Source organism: Acartia tonsa, chromosome 3 (genome assembly GCF_053477335.1).
Source record: "Acartia tonsa isolate MP-2025a chromosome 3, ASM5347733v1, whole genome shotgun sequence".
In the NCBI taxonomy this organism is placed as follows: Eukaryota; Metazoa; Arthropoda; class Copepoda; order Calanoida; family Acartiidae; genus Acartia; species Acartia tonsa.
The window spans coordinates 21192206-21212030 of NC_137262.1; the positions used below are offsets into that span (position 1 = coordinate 21192206).

Sequence of the window (19825 nt, forward strand, 5' to 3'; positions counted from 1 at the left end):
TATGGGATATATTAGGCCAAGGAAGACAATAATATTTATTTGTTGATTTGTATAAACACCTTAGCTCACTTCACCCCCTTTCCCCCAAAACTGCCCAATGATGATATTAAATGCACTCTGTTAAATTCCCCAAGAAGGTCCCTCCCCACCCCAAATGTTAATGTTTAGCACATGTGTTCTGGAAGATGAATCTTTTCAAGAAGCAATTTGACACATTTTATTTTATATAGTAATTTAGTAAATACTAAATAGACAGAATAGTCAACTCAACATTAAACATTTGTAATAGTAAGTATCTTTCTGAGTGGAACAATTCAATTTTATTCGTGAAAATACTCAAAATCAATTGGAAATAATCAGTTATATTCGTGTTCAAAATCTAAATAGTTTGCTGAACTTGCAGAATAATATGTCGTGACATAAAAACTTTGTGAATAAAGTTTTTTTGAAATATTATATAATCCTAAAGTATTAGGTATTTATATTTCTAATTTGTTAGTGAATTATGTTAATATAGGTAAGATGCTTTTTAAAAGCAAAGCTTCTCTATAATTAGGGTCGGTCGCACGGTTAGCTCTTGTCGTTAATTAAAACATGTTAGAATTGCCCTATTGATTTTAAACTTTTTATAATGATTCCTATAACAATTAGGTATGATTTAGGAAGAGTAGCAACTATACAATCGTTAATGGAAGACCGTATACGTCCCTTAAAATATGCTGCTTTTTTACTTTTTTTACAACTAATTTTTTTATGATATAATTATACTATTCAACTTACTTTTGAAATACTGATTTCCATTACAGCAAGGTACATTGTTACAAGCATTCTTTTAATAAAGTAGAAAAATTTAAGTATATCCTTAGACAGTGACCTGTATTTCACCAGTTTTGCAACAAATTTACTTGTTTAGACTTATACATTTATATTCTGCTTATTCAGTTCTGACACTCTACAAGCTTCCTTGTTCGTTTGTCCTACCGTTTCAAACCTTTGCTTTTATAGCGTTGTCATCCTTGCTGCAGGAATAAATTTATGTTACAAGCTACCGTTTAAACATATTTGTCTGTCGGTCATGCTACAAAAAAGACATAATATGTTATGTATATATTCAAATATTTACGTATAAAGTTTTATTTAATTAATTATCGTGACATTTCTTCTTCTCTATTTTATAACTAATGAACATTTGCTCTATAACTTATTTTGTCCATTGACCATACATGATTTTTATAGGTAGATAATTCTGGATGTTGTCAAACTTTTTTATAACGTTTTGAAAAGTACAAAACTTACTACTTAGAATTGGATTAATTTATTTGTGTCATTTGTTCTTTCTCAAGATTATTAATTATAACCTTTTTGACATAACAAAAGAATAAGGAAAACAAAATTTGAAAAGGATACCTATATTAGATATGTTATTATTTGTCTGCAACTTTTAGCAAAACCTATTTTAGCGTCTTATTATGCCATGGAGTAAATCCCCTAGTGTTAAGGGGCAAAGTCACAAGTAATATCACAATCTTTATTTGGAAAATATTTCAATACATGTTATAATTATGTATATTCCCCCAAATAAAATAATTTAAAAGGCGCTGTTTTGAGTTATGGAATGGCTTCGCCGCGTCTAATTTAACTAATGTTCTACAAAGCATATAGATAATTATTATACATGATATTTCAATGAACATATGTGACACAAATATATTAATTCCTTTTTTTATAACTTGTTCTTATACATGAATATATCATAATAAACACTTTTTGTTCAAAGTCTACTTAAATTAATCTGAAAAGTTGTATAAACATGCATACATATTTTTATTTTGCACTTATTTTAATGCACAGTTCTAAAAAAGTAATGTGGCTGAAAATAAAGTCTTACACTATTTGTTGCTAAGATGCTAACTAAAATTTAAATCAAGAACAAGGATGAGTATAATAACATCCATAAAGGTTGAGAAGAGACCCTCAGACAAACAAACATATAGAGACATTATTAAAAGTATTATGTTTATAGGTGAGGTCTGCTTTTAGTATGCGAAATTGCGAATCTATATCTTGCTATGTCCTACTGCCACATACTAATAATATTGAATCTAATATGTAATTTATGATGATCGATACACAAGATATTAGATGTCATGCTCTATACACATATTTGCTAAAACCATTTTCTTAGGATATTAAGATATATTTTTCAAAAATGGCATGCAGAAAATATTTAATAGCTTTTATTTACTAAGTATATTTGCGATAACTTTTATTTAATGAAATCTTCCAATTTTTAACATGTACAAAACGGCCTGCTTACTTGCTTTAAGATCCATGTCAGATCTATATAGGAAATAAATGTCTATAAACGAGTTCAAGTTTTCCAAGGAATATATGACTAAAACTCATAGTGCTTCAATAATCCATAATAAACTCTCATTGCCCAGAACGATAAGACTCATTATTTTACTTTATTAAAAATAAATTCCTTTTTTTTATTTCATGTAGCTATTTACCTTATATTGATGTATTTAATTTCTAATCATAAAAGAGAAAATTTAAATTTATAGTATAATGAATTTAAGAAAACTCTATTTTAAAAGAATTCGATTGTGGCGACATTTTGTGTGGTCAAATATTAAACTAAAATTGTAATCAGCATCATTAACCCTTTAGTGATGGTAATGTAAAGAAAAAAATATAATTTAAAAAATCTTTTTAAAATCATTTGAATTATTAAATATTTACTTTCTTTTAGATAGTAATGCCGGGTGAGGAAAATAGATTTATTGATAAATAGATATGCATATAGAAAACTAGCCAATAGGGAGATAATTATATCGAGCCAACTCTAGTATAATATACTAGCGGCTTCGCCTCTAGCCTCTAGGGCCGAAGCCCCAAGAGGTTTAAAACCAATTTTTCGTATTTTAGATTTAAAAGAAATTTTTTTTTTTTAAATTAGGGGGAGATTTTTTTTTTATTGGGGGGGGGTAATCAACCCCACTTTTTTAATTTTAATTTTAAAAAGAAAAATTATTTTTTTTGGGGGGGGAGGGGGTATTTTTCATTTTTTTTTGGGGGGGGGGGGTTGGGGGTGTCTCACCCCATAAGAAAATATTTATAAACCTTCCCGGGACCTATGAGAAGCTACCCTGTAAAGAAGAACCCAATCGGTTCAGCGGTTAGCGAGATCCTTCGCTACAAACAGACAGACATCGTTCTACTTTGTATTATAGATAATTTACTAGAAACGGAAGGCTGTACCATCCACATTTTATTTTGATTAAGCTTTTGTGAATTTTTTTGCTTTCTTTCAGTTTTAATCGTTTAATTGAGCCTAATCAATCTAGGACATTATGACGTCCGCATTCTGTTATTCGTATGTCCATTCATCTGTCCGTCTGAGCATGTTAGCAAAAAAGTTTGGATACAGTAAAGTTAATTGAATGGTGATTTTCGTTTTAAAATCCTGTAACCGATCCTGATCAATCTAAGACACTACCGTCGTCCGTAGTCTATCATTTATATATCCGTGTGTCCGTTCATCCGTCTAAGTAAGATAGCAAAAAACTCTAACTGCTTAAATAGGGCAACAAAAATGGTTCCTTTTTGGTTAGTTATAATTAATATAATAATCATAGGTGAATTTAGAGGGCAATATAATTTCTATATTGTAAGGTTTGTACAAAAGGACATTAAGTAATCTTTTTTATTTTTAAAAGGCAGTTTTCATGAAAACTATTCTTGTTTTTATTTTTTGTTTATTAAAATCTATAACTCTTATCTAAAACCTATTTCAATTGTTTAACTTTTAAAATATTTTAACTTTAACTACTAAATCAATTATTTTCAATTAGGTTCTTAGGTAGTGTCAAGGCTTTTAACATTTTGCCTAACACATTGTTTTTAGTCATTTCTTTTGTAAGTTGAAGTTACTCTGCCTCTTGCGAAGGTGCAAGGAAATATCCAAGTATTTAAAGCAAGTTTCAGTCGCTAAAATATTTCTCGAATAAAAAACAATTGAAATAAGGGCAGGAAACTTTTTTTTAAAAATACATTAAAAGCACTGTTGTGTTAAAGAGATAGGTATTTTGTGAGAACATCTAAATATAAATAATGTAAGATGCCGTTATGACATTAAATAATAAAAATAACTGACTATACTTATTAGTGGCGGAGATATTATTATAATAATTATTTTGTCTGTCCGTAACACTTTGGGGGGAACCAGATTTACTAAGCTTCTTTAATTGTATGCTAGCACTCTGAATTCTGAATTTTCTTGTTTACATTCCCATTGTGGCTTGAAGAAAAGGTATTTTGGTCACTTACCTAGCAATATTAAGGGAGGTGCATACAATATACATCCCCTACAACCCTCTACACACCCCTTGACAAGGTTTAAAAAACAGTTGCGTGTATTTTCAATTAGGTTCTTGGGTAGTGTCAAGGCTTTTAACATTTTGCCTAACACATTGTTTTTAGTCATTTCTTAAAATAATATAAATCCAATAACATAACAACTCTCTTGTAAATAAAAGTGAGGAGGAGAAGTGATAAATTTGTTGTGTGTTAAGTATCAAAATTAAATTTGCGGGATTTAGATGAAAGGACAATTAGCTTTATTGTTGATTTTTCAGTTAAATATCTTAGGATAATCAATCATTTTTTGGTCAGATTTTAACAATTTTTGTTGGTAAGAGTAAAAATTAAGTTTAAATACCATCTCTTTTTTTCTTTCAAACAAGTAGATTTTTTTTTTTTTGGGTGGGGGGGGTTCATGGGGGCTTCGCCCCATGGTGCAGTGGGGTTCCCCCAACCCAATTACTGGTTTGAGTTTACAAAAATATAAAAAAAATAAAAAAATTAGAAATAGGTATTTTTTTATTTTTAGGGGGGTTGGGGTGTCCCACCCTCCTAGAAAATAGCCTAAAACCACCAGAGGACCAGTAGGTATATTCCCAGAAGAGTAGAGCCCAATTTGTTCAGCAGTTACTGAGATTTTACAAAAAATGTAAAAAAAAATTTTTTGGGGGGGGTGTTTTTTTTTAGTTTTTTGGGGGGGGTTGGTGGTGTCCCACCCCCCAGGAAAATAGCTTAAAACCATCACAGGACCAGTAGGTATAATCCCTGAAGAGTAGAGCCCAATCGGTTCAGCGGTTACTGAGATCTTAAGCTTCAGACGGACAGACGGTCAGACGGACAGACATCAAGCTACTTTGTATTATAGATAGATTACACTAATGCATATTTACAGCAGCGTACTAACATATAACTTGGATCATAATTGTAATTTTATTTTTAGAACTGAAAACAGTATACGATATTAGAGTGTCCTTACAGTATATTCTATCAGAGTATTGTGAATACACCGGCTTTAACCCGCCTTTTTAGTAGGGAAGCTACTCTATAATTCGAAATGTCCGTCCGTCTGTCAACCCTCCGCCTGTCAGAGACAAAGTGGGGGAAACATTTTATCGGCTCCTTTTCAAGATATACAGCTGACATTTTTAGGGAATATACAAGTTAACATTCCTAATATTTCAAGCAAGTTTCATCAAGATTTGCCCAATAATTGAGGTGCTAGATCGATTCCTAGCTTTTTAGGTTTTCATGATTTTCTCAATTCCTTTTTAAGATTGACGGCTGAAATTGAGGGATTGAATATGTTCACATTCTACATATTTCCACCAAGTTTCATTGAGATTTGCTTATTGGTTGGGGTTCTAGATCGTGTCCTAGAATTTTGAGTTTTCGTGATTTTCTCAATTCCTTTTCAAGATTGACAGCTGAAATTTTCAGGGATTGACTATGTTTACATTCTACATATTTCCAAGAAGTTTCTTTAAGGTTTGTTTTTTGGTTGGGGTGCTAGATTGAGTCCTAGAATTTTAGGTTTTCGTGATTTTCTCAATTCCCATTCAAGATTGACAGCTAAAATTTTTAGGGATTATATAAGTTTACATTCAATATTATTACATAAAGTTTCATTGAGATTTTTTATTGGTCAAGTCCTAGATCAAGTCCTAGATTTTTTTGGTTTTCATCATTTTCTCGATTCCAATTGAAGATTGTCGACTGAAATTTTCAGTGATTAAAAGAGTTCACATTCTACAAATTGTCACATAGTTTTATTTTGATATATCTATTACTTGCGGTGCTTTTTTGATTTCTAGATTTTAAAGGTTTTGTGATAATCAATTTAATGTTTTTTTATGACACTGCTCTATAGTTAATTTTTTCCAAATATCAATTAATAATTTTTGAGCTTCGCTACTTATGGATGTTGTCATCCTTGTTAAATTCTAAATCATTGCCTTTTCTGTACCTTTAAAGGACTTTGTACTTGTTTTAAATAGTTTCAAATAAATTTATTAATTTTGTTTAAGGATGAAAAGAATGATTACTATATCTTTCATCTTGGTGTGTTATTGTATAACACCTAGTCTTGGACAATCACAAATGTTTGAAAATGAAAGGAACGAAGGAAGTCCTTGCTACAGACCCCTTGAGGTAATAAAAAGCATTTTAATTTTATAGAACTAAAATTATAAAATTCTTTTTAATTATAAAGTACTAAAATTAGTATTTACTTGTTATTTTTGGAACTAATAAAGTTATGAAATTGACACAATACTACCCACGCCCCCACTCCTCTTGAAGACCTATCTTAAGGACGATTAAGACCCGCCAGGTATAAAAAAACACGGGTTTGAGATTTGATAACTTGTAAACATCATTGATGAGGTTAAACTTTGATTGCAGCGGCAAAAAAATATAAATACTATGTATCTTAACTGGTTTGTTATTATGTCTTCATTTTATGGCACTTATAATCTGAAAAAAAGTTTGTTTTCTATTCATAATACTTTTTTTGGTTTAGCATCAGTTTTCATTAAATCTAATCTTGTTTGACTGTTATCTGGGTTTGTTTAGGATGGAACAGATGACCTGACTAAACCAATAAAATGTACTCCCCCATTTAAAAATGTTGTAGCTGGATCACAGTAAGTATACATTTTAGAATACCTAATAATTTTAAAAGTTTAGGGGTTGGATATAATTCTCTGAAAACTAAGATAAATAAGAAATTTTCGAATTCTTGTTCTGGTCTTTTAATATTGTGTTTGTAATATGTTTAGATTTTATAAAAAAAAAATATTAATTTTGTCCAATTATTTCAGTGTTGAGGTAGATCCTCCAGAAATGACTTGTGGAATGATTCCAGGTATAAAATTAAAAAAAATTTAAAAAAAGGTTGTTGTATGATCAATGTATGTATACTTCTCTAATTGGAGGACATTTTTCAATAATTTACATAAAAATACCCTAAAGCTCACCTCCTGACGTAAATAACACCCCTCTTGTTGTCTGTAATCTGGTTTAAATACCTAATTAGTTCATTTTTAAATTGATTTAAGTAGATCCTAAAAACGTGGTTTATTCACAATTTTGATGTAAATTATAAATACAAAGTTCTTTTTTTAAACTTTTCAATTTAAACCTTTCTACTAAGCCTTGATGTTGTAACTAATTTTGGGGTAAACTAAGTTTAGCTTTAGGCTGATTAATTTCTTGCCTTTCACAAAAGTTTGTAGGAATGAAGGCTACTAAAGTTAAGTTCTTATATTTATGATGTTTTGTATAATGTGTATTGCATATGTGATTGTAAAAAAAGTAATTTCCGTCTGAACCATGATTTTCTAGGCTACTATTAAAGATAGACTGCTGAAATTTCATGTCCATATTTTCTTCATTAGGGACCATATTTAAGTATTATACTTAATATAAAAAGGTGGGACATCTTTTAATCCGCTTTTGATAAAAGGAGAAGTAGACTTATTCTTAGTATTTATATAAGTTTGGTGTTTTTGTCCAGTTAAAAAAATATTTTGTAATAGTATCAAAATTAAATTTTCGGATAAGTAAGTATGTTTCTTTATGTTTCTTTCAATAACTTTATGATTCGTTAATTATGGATGATGTCATCCTTGTTGTTCAAGAAAACGTGTAGTTAATTTCAGAATTCAATGATTTATACGTAGTTTTGATTATCTAGAACAAGTGAAAAAATAATAAACATTAGTGGGTTTAATATAGAAAAAAAAACCTGGAAAAGAATAACTTAAAAATTGGTTGATTTGATTTCTACGTCTGGGCAATTGGGAGATTTTTTATCTTTGTCATATCTATGACCTAAATCAGTATGGGAATGAGTTTCAAGATGTAGTTAGAGGCCGCCGTTTAAAGTTACACCGTATTTATATAATATAATATATAAATAAAATTGATTGATTTTAGTAATATTTAGTATACAGGTATTTCATTTTTTAATGGAATTTTAGGTCGTCCAACTGAATATTGTATGCAAACAGGAGGATTCTATAGGGAATGTGACAAATGTAATGCTTATAATCAAGAAAAGGTACAATGTCATATTTCTAAAGTTTGCACTTTTATACAATTATTGATACGGCTCAGTAATTTTTGTCATAAATACACTTGTTATAAATACATTTGTCATAAAGGTACATTTGTCATTAATTACATTTGTCGTAAAGGTACGTTTGTCATAAATTAATTTGTCATAAAACCATTTGTCATAAAGGTACATTTGTCAATAATTACGTTTGCCATGAAAACATTTGTCATGGCAAATGAACCTTTATGACAAATGTACCTTTTTGACCAACGTACCTTTATGACAAATGTTTTTATGACAAAAGTACCTTTATGACAATGTACCTATATGAAAAATTAACCTTTTTTGACACATGTACCTTTATGACAAACGTACCTTTATGACAAATGTTTTTATGACAAACGTACCTTTATGACTAACGTACCTTTATGACTAACGTACCTTTATGAAAAATGTTTTTATGACAAGTGTACTTTTATGACATATGTTTTATGACAAATGTATTTATGACAAGTGTATTTATGACAAAAAATTAGTGAGCCAAACAGTGTAAGTTTTTAAAAAAATTTAATATAAAAAATCTAATATCTGAAAGTCATAGTGATTTCTTATGTTGGAATATACTTAATATTAAAGTTACTATTTTTTAATATGCTTTTTATCTAGGCCCACAATGCATCTTATTTAACAGATATTCACTCGGATAACAATCAGGTAAAATAGTATTCTCTAAATAATTGTTAGAAGTAATGACATTCTTTTCTTTAAACATAAATTTAAAAAATTTTAATGCTTTAAATTTTCGTGGTATTTTTTTCTAGTTATTTAGTTTCTTGTTTATACATTAACCTGATTACAGAAAATACATGTTCCTGTCCCTAAGAAAGATATTTGTTTATTTAGACCTGGTGGCAATCTGTTACATTGATGGATGATGTTCACACCACTGAAGTAAATCTCACTGTCCATTTGAGTAAGCCTTTCACATATGTACATACATATTACATAAACCACATACAATGCAAAAACAAATCCTTATAATAAAGTAACAGGATGTTTGTTTGTATGTGTGTCTGTCTTGTGTCTGTACCAAAGGATCTCGCTAACCTCTGAACCGATCGGGTTCTTCTTAACAGGGTAGCTTCTCAGAGGTTCCGGGAAGGTTTATAACTATTTTTGGGGAGGTTACCACCACCCTCCCAAGATAAATCACAAAAATCGAGAGAAAAAAATTACGTATAGAGACTCCTACGCAACATAGCTATGTATCGTAGAAACTTGAACGCAAAATAGATAGGTATCGTATTATTTTTTTTTTTAAACATTTAAAGTGCTACTAGAGGCTTTTAGGGGCGTAGCCGCTAGTGCAAAATAAGGTAATAAAAGAAAGGTTGACAGCATACATAAGGTATTAAATCAGACGTTAGGATACAAACGAACAAATTAAGCAGAATAATCCTAAGATCAGATGGATAACTATATCTTATAAAGATTGTTTTTAATGGAGAGCACTTCTTAGTTTCTTATACAAAAATATCATGCATAAACAGAAAAAGCCTAAAACCTATCCTAAACTGTAAAAAATACATATAGAAATGATAGTGTGTTGAGAAAAAAAATATTTTTTCCAACAATAAAAAGAGATTATTTTATTTTTCTTATACACTTAGGTGAAGCCATGGCTACCAACACAAAAATGTTAAAATCGTATTTTTGTTTTCATTTGAACAATTTCCAGAGTTAACATGAGTTTTATACCTTAAACTTTTCCTTTAAACTTGCTTGACAATCTGAAACATTTATTCAACACATTTTATAATGTTTAGGAGTACAGCTTGTCAAAAGTCATTTTTACCTGGAGGTTGATTGTGGAAAAAGCATGGCCTTATATAAGATTTTTTTTCATAGATGGAATAGTCTATATTTGGGTAAAATATGGTACTAATTCTAGATGGGCTAGATTATTCTAACTAGTTCTAAAACTGATTAATCTTTTTCCAAAAAGCTAACTTTCTTTCTTTGCACTTCTTTGTACTTGTTTTTCTAATCAAAATGATAAATTGTTTTAAAAAATAGCCTTACATATATTAGGTAATATAAATAGAAAAGGATATCCATGGAGGTTGTCTAAATCTTCCCTTATTACCTCTTGGCAGATAGTAACGAAGCTTTTAGTGAATTTTAAAATGTTTTATTTTTGTACTTCCTAATAAGGCTTTTTACTATAAACTAGAAACCTCTAGTGGCACTTAAAATGTGTTGTTTTTTATTTCGTGTCAATGTTGCGTTTAGATCTCTTGAATATTAAAATTTTTTCTTGTCTATATTTCGTTCATGTCTCTAGAATATTTTTTAAAAATTTCGTTTTTTTGTGATTTCTTTTAGAAGGGTGGAAGTACCATTCCTCAAAATAGTTATAAACCTTCCCGGGACCTGTGACAAGCTACCCTGTAAAGGAGAACCTGATAAGTTCAGCGGTTAGCAAGATCCTTCGGTACAGACAAATAGACAGAAAAACAAACAAACATTATGTTACTTTATTATAAGGATACACAAATAAATACAACTTATTTGAAACGGGTTTTTGAATTTTTCTTTATGTTAAATATTTTAATTCTCAGTTTGATTTCCATGGTTTCTAAAGTTTGCAAATTTTCACTTCTCATTTTAAGTTTCTCTTCAGTTTGACTCAACTTCTGCTTACATTCAATATCAATTGAGAAGAGAGAGAAATTTAATTCATTAAAAATATGTATGTGTGAGTTATTAAGACTCACAAATACATATTTTCAAACGAGAGTGACATAGATCAATTTTAAAAATTCTAAAACATTTGTCTTTTGAAATTTTAACAAGATACTTCTTAGTTTTAGCAATTTTGTTGAAAGTAGTTGGTATGTTTTTGCATAAAAATAAATAAGTTGTGTATAGGTAACACGCCCTAAAAGTTAGAACTTTCTAAGAAAGCTATGTAGATATAATTTTTAGTAGCGAAGCTACTCTATAATTCACTTTGTCTGTCCGTCAGTCAGTCAGTCAGTCAGTAACGCTATGGGAGAAACGTGATTTTCTCGGCTCCTATTAGAGATAGACAGCTGAAATTTTTAGTGAAGATTACTATGACATGTGCGCATCTAATCTATACATTGTTTTGTCCATCTGTCTAATAATTGGGGTGCTAGATCGATTCCTAGATTTTTACTTTTTTGCAATTTTCTCAATTCCTGTTCAAGACGAATGGCTGGAATTTTCAGGGATTAAATAAATTTAAATTCTACATATTTCCATCAAATTTGATTAAAATGCCTTTATTGGTTGGGGTGCTAGATCGATTCCTAGATTTTTAGGTTTTCTTGATTTTTTCGATCCCTATACAATATAGACAGCTGAAAATTTCAGGGATTGAATAAGTTTAAACTCTACATATTTCCATCAAGTTTTATTACGGTACCCTTTTTAGTTTGGGTGCTAGATCGATTCCTAGTTTTTAAAGTTTTTGTTATTTTCTTAACTCCTGTTCAAGATAAACGGGTGGAATTTAAAAAGGTTTCGTGATTTTTATTATTTAAGTTTTTTATAACATACTCTATAGATCATTTTCCCCAGATGTCTATTCATAATTTTTGAGCTTCGCTACTTATGGATGTTGTCATCCTTGTTTATACATATTTTACCCTAAAATATATTTTTAGATAAGTCCTTTGATATTGTATTTGTGAGATTGAAATTCCATTCACCAAGGCCAGAATCTTTCGCCATCTACAAAAAGAATAGGTAATAAATAAACCAGTTCTTTTATTTCTTGGTTCTAATTACAATTAACAATAAGTATACTTCTATCTAAAATAGCTGCACGCAACTGTCTTCAATAATTTTGCTTGTAAATGTTTAGCATCTTCACTAGAAGAAATATTTTAAATTTATCTTAAATTTGTCCAGAAAGGAAGAATTTATAACAACAAATAAGGTCATTTGATGTGCTACACAGTACACATACATATCAAAGTTTATTTTATATTAGAGCTCAGACACTTAATTTAAAATCCCAAGATATGGGTGAGATGACTTAAATAATGGGATAAAATCCCGTGCATCTTGTAGTTTGTTAGGCACCTTTTCAAAGAATGCTGGTATATTCACTTTTCAATTTTTTGATGTTTTTTACATTGCATAAACATGATTTGGATGAAATTGAAATGTTTTTGGGTAAAAGAAGAATTAATTGTGAACATGTTAAGGAATTGTATCAAAAGAACGCACTTTGACTCAAAAAGCTTCGCTTCATAATCGTCCTTGTTTCTTTTTAAGACGAACCCCTCACTTGGAAGATGATTATCCAAATGAAGATTGGATTCCATGGCAGTATTACAGTGCTACATGTAGAGATACCTATGGGTAAGTTAAGCAAAATAATAAAGAAAGTTTAAATTTCGCTAAATAAAATTTAGCTTGGGGAGATTATATCGTTCCGTCGCTCTTAATATGTGATTTAGCCTGCAACACCATAAAGAGTTTTTACATATTTGTATTTCAGAGTCCCTGAATCCATGTATGTTATTCAACCAAGAGATGGAAAAACAAAGGTTCGTGTAAAGCATCTGTACTTCCGTCCATCTCCAAATATCCTCAACACAATTTTATATCGGATTTTTTACTAAATTTAAATTCTTATGAAAAGAATAAATCTTAGGACCTAGTAATATAGTTGAGGCTATGTTACTGTATTAAAATCAATTTAACCTTTCTCCTGATCTAAGGATTAAACTAAAGGAATTAATTTATTAAGTTATTCTGCCAAGTTAATGGTTGCGTGATTTTGTTCAAATCTGTAACATATTGTAGATTGTAGAGCAGCTAATTCTTAAGAGTTCATCCTTGTTCCGTATGTCGGTCAATTATAATTTAAATTCCTAATCGTTTCTAATTCCTTAGCTTCTCTACTTTAGGTTGTTTCATCCTTGTTTCATCTCTTTTTTTATTAACAAACTTGGGTTTAACTTATATTATATCAAACAGCTTTGCTAATATTGTCCAAAATCTACTTTTACTGAATCCTGCTTATATGAACATAACAAAGGTGATGGAAGATAGAGCACTTTGTACCAGCGAATACTCAGATATTTCTCCTTTAACCGGAGGTAAGTGGTAGTTTCTTTTATAGGTCATAATTCACTATAATTTATACCTTTACATTTACAATCAAGGTGCGAAGTAATGACAAGTGATGATTACAAGTAATGATTACATATCGTTGGACTCTTATGATCTTTGAATCTCCCTAATATCAAATTGTAATCATATTCTTACAATGTTTGATAGAAACTGTCACTATAGAGTTAGAGTTTAGATCTGAATTTTATAAATAGTTGTTTTTATCTTTTTATTGTCCAGGAAACGTTGCATATTCAACTCTAGAAGGTCGTCCCTCTGCAGAATATTTTGATATTACACCAGAACTTCAGCAATGGGTATCAGCTACAGATATCAGGTTGGACAAATGTTTTAGTTGTGATGTTAATATCTGCCATAAAAGTGACCTTTCTTTTGAACAGTGTTGTGGAGCCGCTTTATTTTGTTGTGGCTCCGGCTCCTGTATAGAATCAAGAAAACTCGATAATTTTTTTTACTTTTTAAGGTTTTAAAAGTTCAATTTTTGAGAGAAATAAACTTGAAGCTTTTAAAAGGGTTTCCAAGTTATAAAATTGCTTAATCAGGGTATAAAAATCTTTTTTTTTCAGATATTTTTTTAGCTACCCCCAGAGCCGCGCTTCCAGAAGCGGCTCCGGCTCTACAACACTGCTTTGAAAATAACAAACTACCTATTAATCTCTGAGGATGACATAACCTCCAATTTGTCAAAAAAAACATCCAATGAATCAAATATCAAAGAAGTTTTTTTTTAGGAATAAGACTCTCCCTTATTAGTAAATTTTATCCAATGAAATATTTATCAATCTTAGGATATCATTGAGACGGTTGAATACTTTTGGTGACGAGGTATTTGCTGATCCCAAAGTATTGAAATCATATTACTATGGAATTACTCATTTTGTTGTTGGAGGACGTTGTCAATGTAATGGGCACAGTAATGTTTGTATTCCTGACTCTGAAGTAAGTACTAAATAAAAATCAACATAAAAAATCTCTACTATAAAGTAGTAAGGTTATTTTGTTTGAAGCAAAGGGTCTCTTGTTTTACTGGATTGGTTAAATTGTGCTAAAAGTAATTTTTTCGAGGAGGGGGATGGAAATAGTTGGATTTTTTTTATACCAGATGTTGTCTGTCTTGATAAAATTTTGCATAACTTAGCTATTTTTCGTCGACCAGAAGCATTATTAAATAATTTTAATCATTTTATGCAGAAATAGGAAGATTACTTTATGTATGATTTTGCGTATCTTCCTTTTTTCTTTAGGTTTTAATCATAGGCGTCCAAGGGGGGGGGTAATGGGGAGATTACCTCCCCCCAAACGAATTTTTTTCATTTTACCCCCCCATTTAAAATTTACCCCTACCCTGGGGGTGCCGTAGGCACCCCCAACCATTTAGGAGGGGGTATTTACCCCCCCCAAACAATTTTGGGGGGGTAAATACCCCCCCAAAAATAGAAAATCTCTAACCAAAACCAATTTTAGGGGGGGTAATTACCCCCCCCCCAAGCAAATTTTACCCCCGGGGTAAAAATTTTGGGGGGTGGGGAAAAATTTTTACCCCCCCCAAAATAAAAAGCTTGGACGCCCCTGGTTTTAATGTATTATCTTGTGAGACGACGATATATGAAATATGTTTAACCAGTAAAATTTCCTAACTGTACTGTACTGGACCTATAGCTTCTGCCTTTTGGAGGGGGTTTTAGTTGAACAGTTCTGTGTTCGAAAGGTGGATAGGATTGATCAATAAAATCCCTGCTTCTCCTCGCTCCAACCCGCAAATTAAATTTCATTTTTTAATTAAATTCAACATTGGGTAAGAGAGGGGGAAAACTATTGCGCTCTTTTTAGGAAAAGCTCTTAGAGGCTGTGTTCTTATCCACTAATTAAATTAAACTAAATAGTTAAACTCTTTCAGGATGGTTCCCCTATGTGTCTGTGCCAGCACGGGACAGAAGGAAGAAATTGTGAGTCTTGTTTACCAGATCATTGGGACAGACCATGGAGGAGAGCTACTACTGAAAATGCTTGGGAGTGCAGAGGTAACATTTTAAAGAAAGGAAAGAGAATACTAATACATCTGTCTACTCAAAATTTTTAAATATTGTTTAATAGTTTTATTGTATAATACTGGCAACAACAAAAAACCTGTACAACTACGAAAGAACTCGAATCTTTTAATCCAATGCTGAAGATAAAGTCGTATTTTTAGAATATTCAACATAATATTCAAGCGATTTTTTTTATTTATGTTAAATTACCTATTATATAACATTTTTATTATATGGCATGTACAACAAAACTAATTTACACTAGGATTATTTGTTCTTTAATTATTTTGTAATGTATAAAACTGTATTAAACACTTATTTTATGTTACATGAATTAAATTGAACAAGAACGAAAACGGGCAAAGATGCGTAAATGTATTTTAGTTTACCACCATAAGAAAGAAAGAATTAGAAAAGGAGAAATAGAGAGAAAAGGAGAATAGGAGACAGAGGGAAAAAAGAAAGATATTGTGAGATAGAAAGATAGCTAGATAGTGAGTAAAAGGTTGATAGTGAAAATGACATTTGCAGAGAAGCTACACATCTAAGAAAAATGTATTTTATCTTTTAATTCATTTGACTCCATGCAGGGATATGTAATTGTATCAGATGCCAATCAACATGAATATATGAAAGTATAGTGTACGTTCATCTATGTTTAATGCCTGACATTAACTCTCTCTACTTCAACTAAACAAATATTCAATGCACAGTGGGGCAAATAAAAAAGAAATAAATTTTAGTGTTGTAAATAGCAAATTTAAGTTTTTTGGTTGATTTTGAACCTTTTAGTATCCTATAAACATTTAAAATTACTCAAATAACCACATTATCTAGATTTTAAAAAAAATGTGTAATTGGTCTCTACATTAACGCAGAGATTAAAACCAAACTTTGTCTTGTTTTCTTTATTTTATCTCACGTATTATTTTATAGAAAATGGTTGGCATGAAGAAGGGACAATTACCATTTTTTTGGAACGAGGGGGGCGGGGAATCAGTACTAACGATTATAATTTGTCTAAGGTATACCAAACATAGTTTCTACACGATGCGACCGGCGAAATCAGATTTTAGTCCTATTGTGAATTGTAGTGGTGCTTTCACCAACCCCTTTCCCTTCCCTTCTCTCTTATAAACAGGTAGATTTTGGGCATACATATTATCTACATAACTTTAAGTGAAACCATATGAGTGGTCAATTTCAGGGATTCTTATACTTCATAAAAATTTAATTAAAACTATACTTAGTAATTCTAATACTTGAAAGATCAAGATTTAAATTATTACTGGGAAAAAATATTCTATTAATGAAAGAGAAATTTTTAACCTTAATAAAATATAAGTTAGTAGTGTAGTAATACATACTGGACTAGGAGCTTGTGTGCCTTCGACATATATTTGTGATAATATAATGTATTTCTAAGTATTATGATAAACAAGTAGACACATACCTAAAAGCTAATAAAACAGTAAATACTCATAAATCTGCATATTTGTATTTATAATTCACATAATGGTTGGTTATATGTCGCACTGCGCTAAAGGGAATAACTTTACAAACTGAAATAATTATATAATTCCAAACAAGCAAATTCATTTTAATATAAAATTGGTTCAAATTAAAAGTCTAATTTATCAAAATACATTCAAACTTGTTATGCAAATGTGAAATATCTTTAAAATATTTTAATACAATGTTTTTAGAATATTGAGGAAAATGTGATGTGTTGAAAATTGAATTCCTGTCAAGAAACAAATTGACAAATTGTTGATAGATAGCTAGGGGTTATACTTGGAAAGGTTTTGTGTAGGAAAAGATACTTCATCAAATAACTATTATTTTTTTTTTAGAACTAATACAGTTGGGGAGTTGAATCCATTTTTATAGAAGCAGAAATATTATCTATGATTACGGTTTTTGACTCTCTAAAAAACGTAATCTATCATTCCACTTTCCCCTCTGTTGGTGATAATATCATCAACGCCGATATGATTTTTGTAATCTACCATTCCAATTTTGCCTCTCTTGGTGATGATATCATCAATGCCAATACGATTTTTGAAATATACCATTCCACTTTCAAGAGAGCGAAATTGGAATGGTGGTTTACACTTTTATAATTGAAATCATACATACTATTTTTAAATTATGTTAATCGTAGGAATGTATAAAAACTGGGTATTTATAATTAAAAATTTTTTATGTAAAATAAAAATAATAACTGGAATATACTATCACTATTAGGTCGACTTAGATAAGGAAATCAATGTTTATGAATACGCTGATATGTAAACATAAATGTACAATTCCAGTTTTGCCTCTATTGAAAGTGGAATGGTACATTTCAAAAATCGTATCGGCGTTGATGATATCATCACCAAGAGAGGGGAAAGTGTAATGGTAGATTACATTTTTTAGAGGGTCATAGATTATATTTCTGCTTCTATAAAAATGGATTCAACTAACCAACTGTAATAAAGAAAACATTTAAAATTTCTTATTGTTATTAAAATAAATTTTCCTCACTCAAACTAGATATGGTATGAATTACTATGGCTGAAAGTTGTCTAGTTAGGACAACCCCATCATATACAGTTTTCACATTATTTACCATCTTAAATACATGTCTTATCATCAACCCAGGAAAATTTACATCACTAGCCTTTAAAATTAAAGCGAATTTCTACTAATAATTAAAAATTTTATTTAGAACATAAGTCATTTATAATTCAACATTAAGATTGTACCTAAATAAATTACAATGTAAAATTATCGTTCATTTGTTTATACTCTCAATTGGCTTATAGACTAGTTTAATGTGTAAAAAATTTGTTGTGTTAGTTTGCTGTCAACTAGGGTCAGGAAATCGGTATTTAGAAATAACAGAAGGAGATTGGGATGGTAAAACTCCATGGTATACTGGATCATGTAAGTAAATATATTTATGTCAAATGAGATAACTCTCAAAACCATAGTAGAGGTAACGTCTTTCAATTATCAGAAGTGACTCATCACCATTAACATTAAGGACTGGATTCCGCAATAAATGTTTTGTCACAAAATATGATAGACTAAAACTATTATACTAAAATTCATATCAACCGCCAGTAAATAGTAATAGTATCATGCTTTAAGAATTTTAAATATCTACTTTTAATAATTTAAGTAACTAATTACTTAAACCGTAATTAAATTGATATTTCAATTGTGTATATGACATAAATTTGGTCAAATACATTTATACTTTAAATCAGAATTACCTTCTTATAAACTTCATAAAGTATGTATACACTTTATTCTTAGTAATATATGTATATATAAATTCACAAGTGAAATGTATGTCAAGTTTAGCTAGCGTGAAATTTGTTTTCAAAATACAATATTGTATATTACTGTATACTTTTTACTATATTATATCTATAATTTGTAAAAATTAAATAAATTTGAAATACCATATTCTGTGGTTACTATGTGCAAAACTTTTCTCTACAATTCCTGATTTAAATTAAATTGCCTCTTGTAAAGATGAAAGAGACTGAATATTTCCAGAAATTCGTGTCATTCTTGCTCACAAATCTTAAGTAAATTTCATCAATCTATATGTAAAAGATTATATGAGTAATTTATTTATATAATTACCAATGGATTATAGTTGATAGCATATGAAGGGTTCCTTTGAACTTGAACCCATGGACACATAAGAATTACTTTTCCCACTGACTGCACCATCAGCAGAGGACCTTTTTAAAAGTTAGGCAGCTGCCTAAAGATTATCTAACCCTACTTTCATGAACTTTTAGTTACACCTATTTTACTTACAGTCTTGTTTATTTTATAATTGTACATATTTGTTTTATTGCTTTTTTCAACTAAAATATTTAAAATCCTCAACTAATTAAATCAATGTTTATTAAGCTTGCGATTGTAATGGATTTTCAACTCGTTGCCGCTTTAATGAGCAACTGTACACACAAACAGGACGAGGTGGAGAATGTATGGACTGTCAGGGAAACAGGTAATAGTCATTTCTAGCATCGTATTATAAACGGCTTTCCGCGGATATAAAAATGTACAATTATTAAAGATTAAATCCAGTTTTTTTAGCCCCGAGGTGCCGAAGGCATCGGCTCAAAAAGCTGCCTTTAATCTTATGATCGTACATTTTTATATTCGTAGAAAACTGGATATAATACGATGC

The 19825-nt window shown here is 30.1% G+C and overlaps 1 protein-coding gene across 8 annotated transcripts in view; it reads left to right on the forward strand.

Annotated features, from left to right (window-relative positions):
- The first annotated feature begins 212 nt into the window (after positions 1-212).
- Positions 213-19825, forward strand: part of LanB2 (laminin subunit gamma-1) — a 61989-nt gene continuing 42376 nt past the window's right edge. For 2 of the 8 annotated variants that reach the window (XM_080153099.1, XM_080153100.1), the window contains exons 1-15: positions 256-517; positions 6390-6513; positions 6937-7007; positions 7185-7228; positions 8346-8425; positions 9089-9136; positions 9326-9395; positions 12115-12196; positions 12731-12817; positions 12957-13005; positions 13500-13560; positions 13814-13910; positions 14383-14533; positions 15492-15615; positions 19543-19642. In XM_080153099.1, coding sequence (XP_080009225.1) covers positions 6391-6513; positions 6937-7007; positions 7185-7228; positions 8346-8425; positions 9089-9136; positions 9326-9395; positions 12115-12196; positions 12731-12817; positions 12957-13005; positions 13500-13560; positions 13814-13910; positions 14383-14533; positions 15492-15615; positions 19543-19642 — 1187 coding nt within the window. In that variant the 5' untranslated portion in view covers positions 256-517; position 6390. Of the gene's footprint in view, positions 518-6389; positions 6514-6936; positions 7008-7184; positions 7229-8345; positions 8426-9088; positions 9137-9325; positions 9396-12114; positions 12197-12730; positions 12818-12956; positions 13006-13499; positions 13561-13813; positions 13911-14382; positions 14534-15491; positions 15616-17328; positions 17434-18162; positions 18269-18466; positions 18556-19542; positions 19643-19825 lie in introns of those variants that run through there. The other 6 variants (XM_080153098.1, XM_080153097.1, XM_080153101.1 and 3 more) reach the window with 6 other exon arrangements.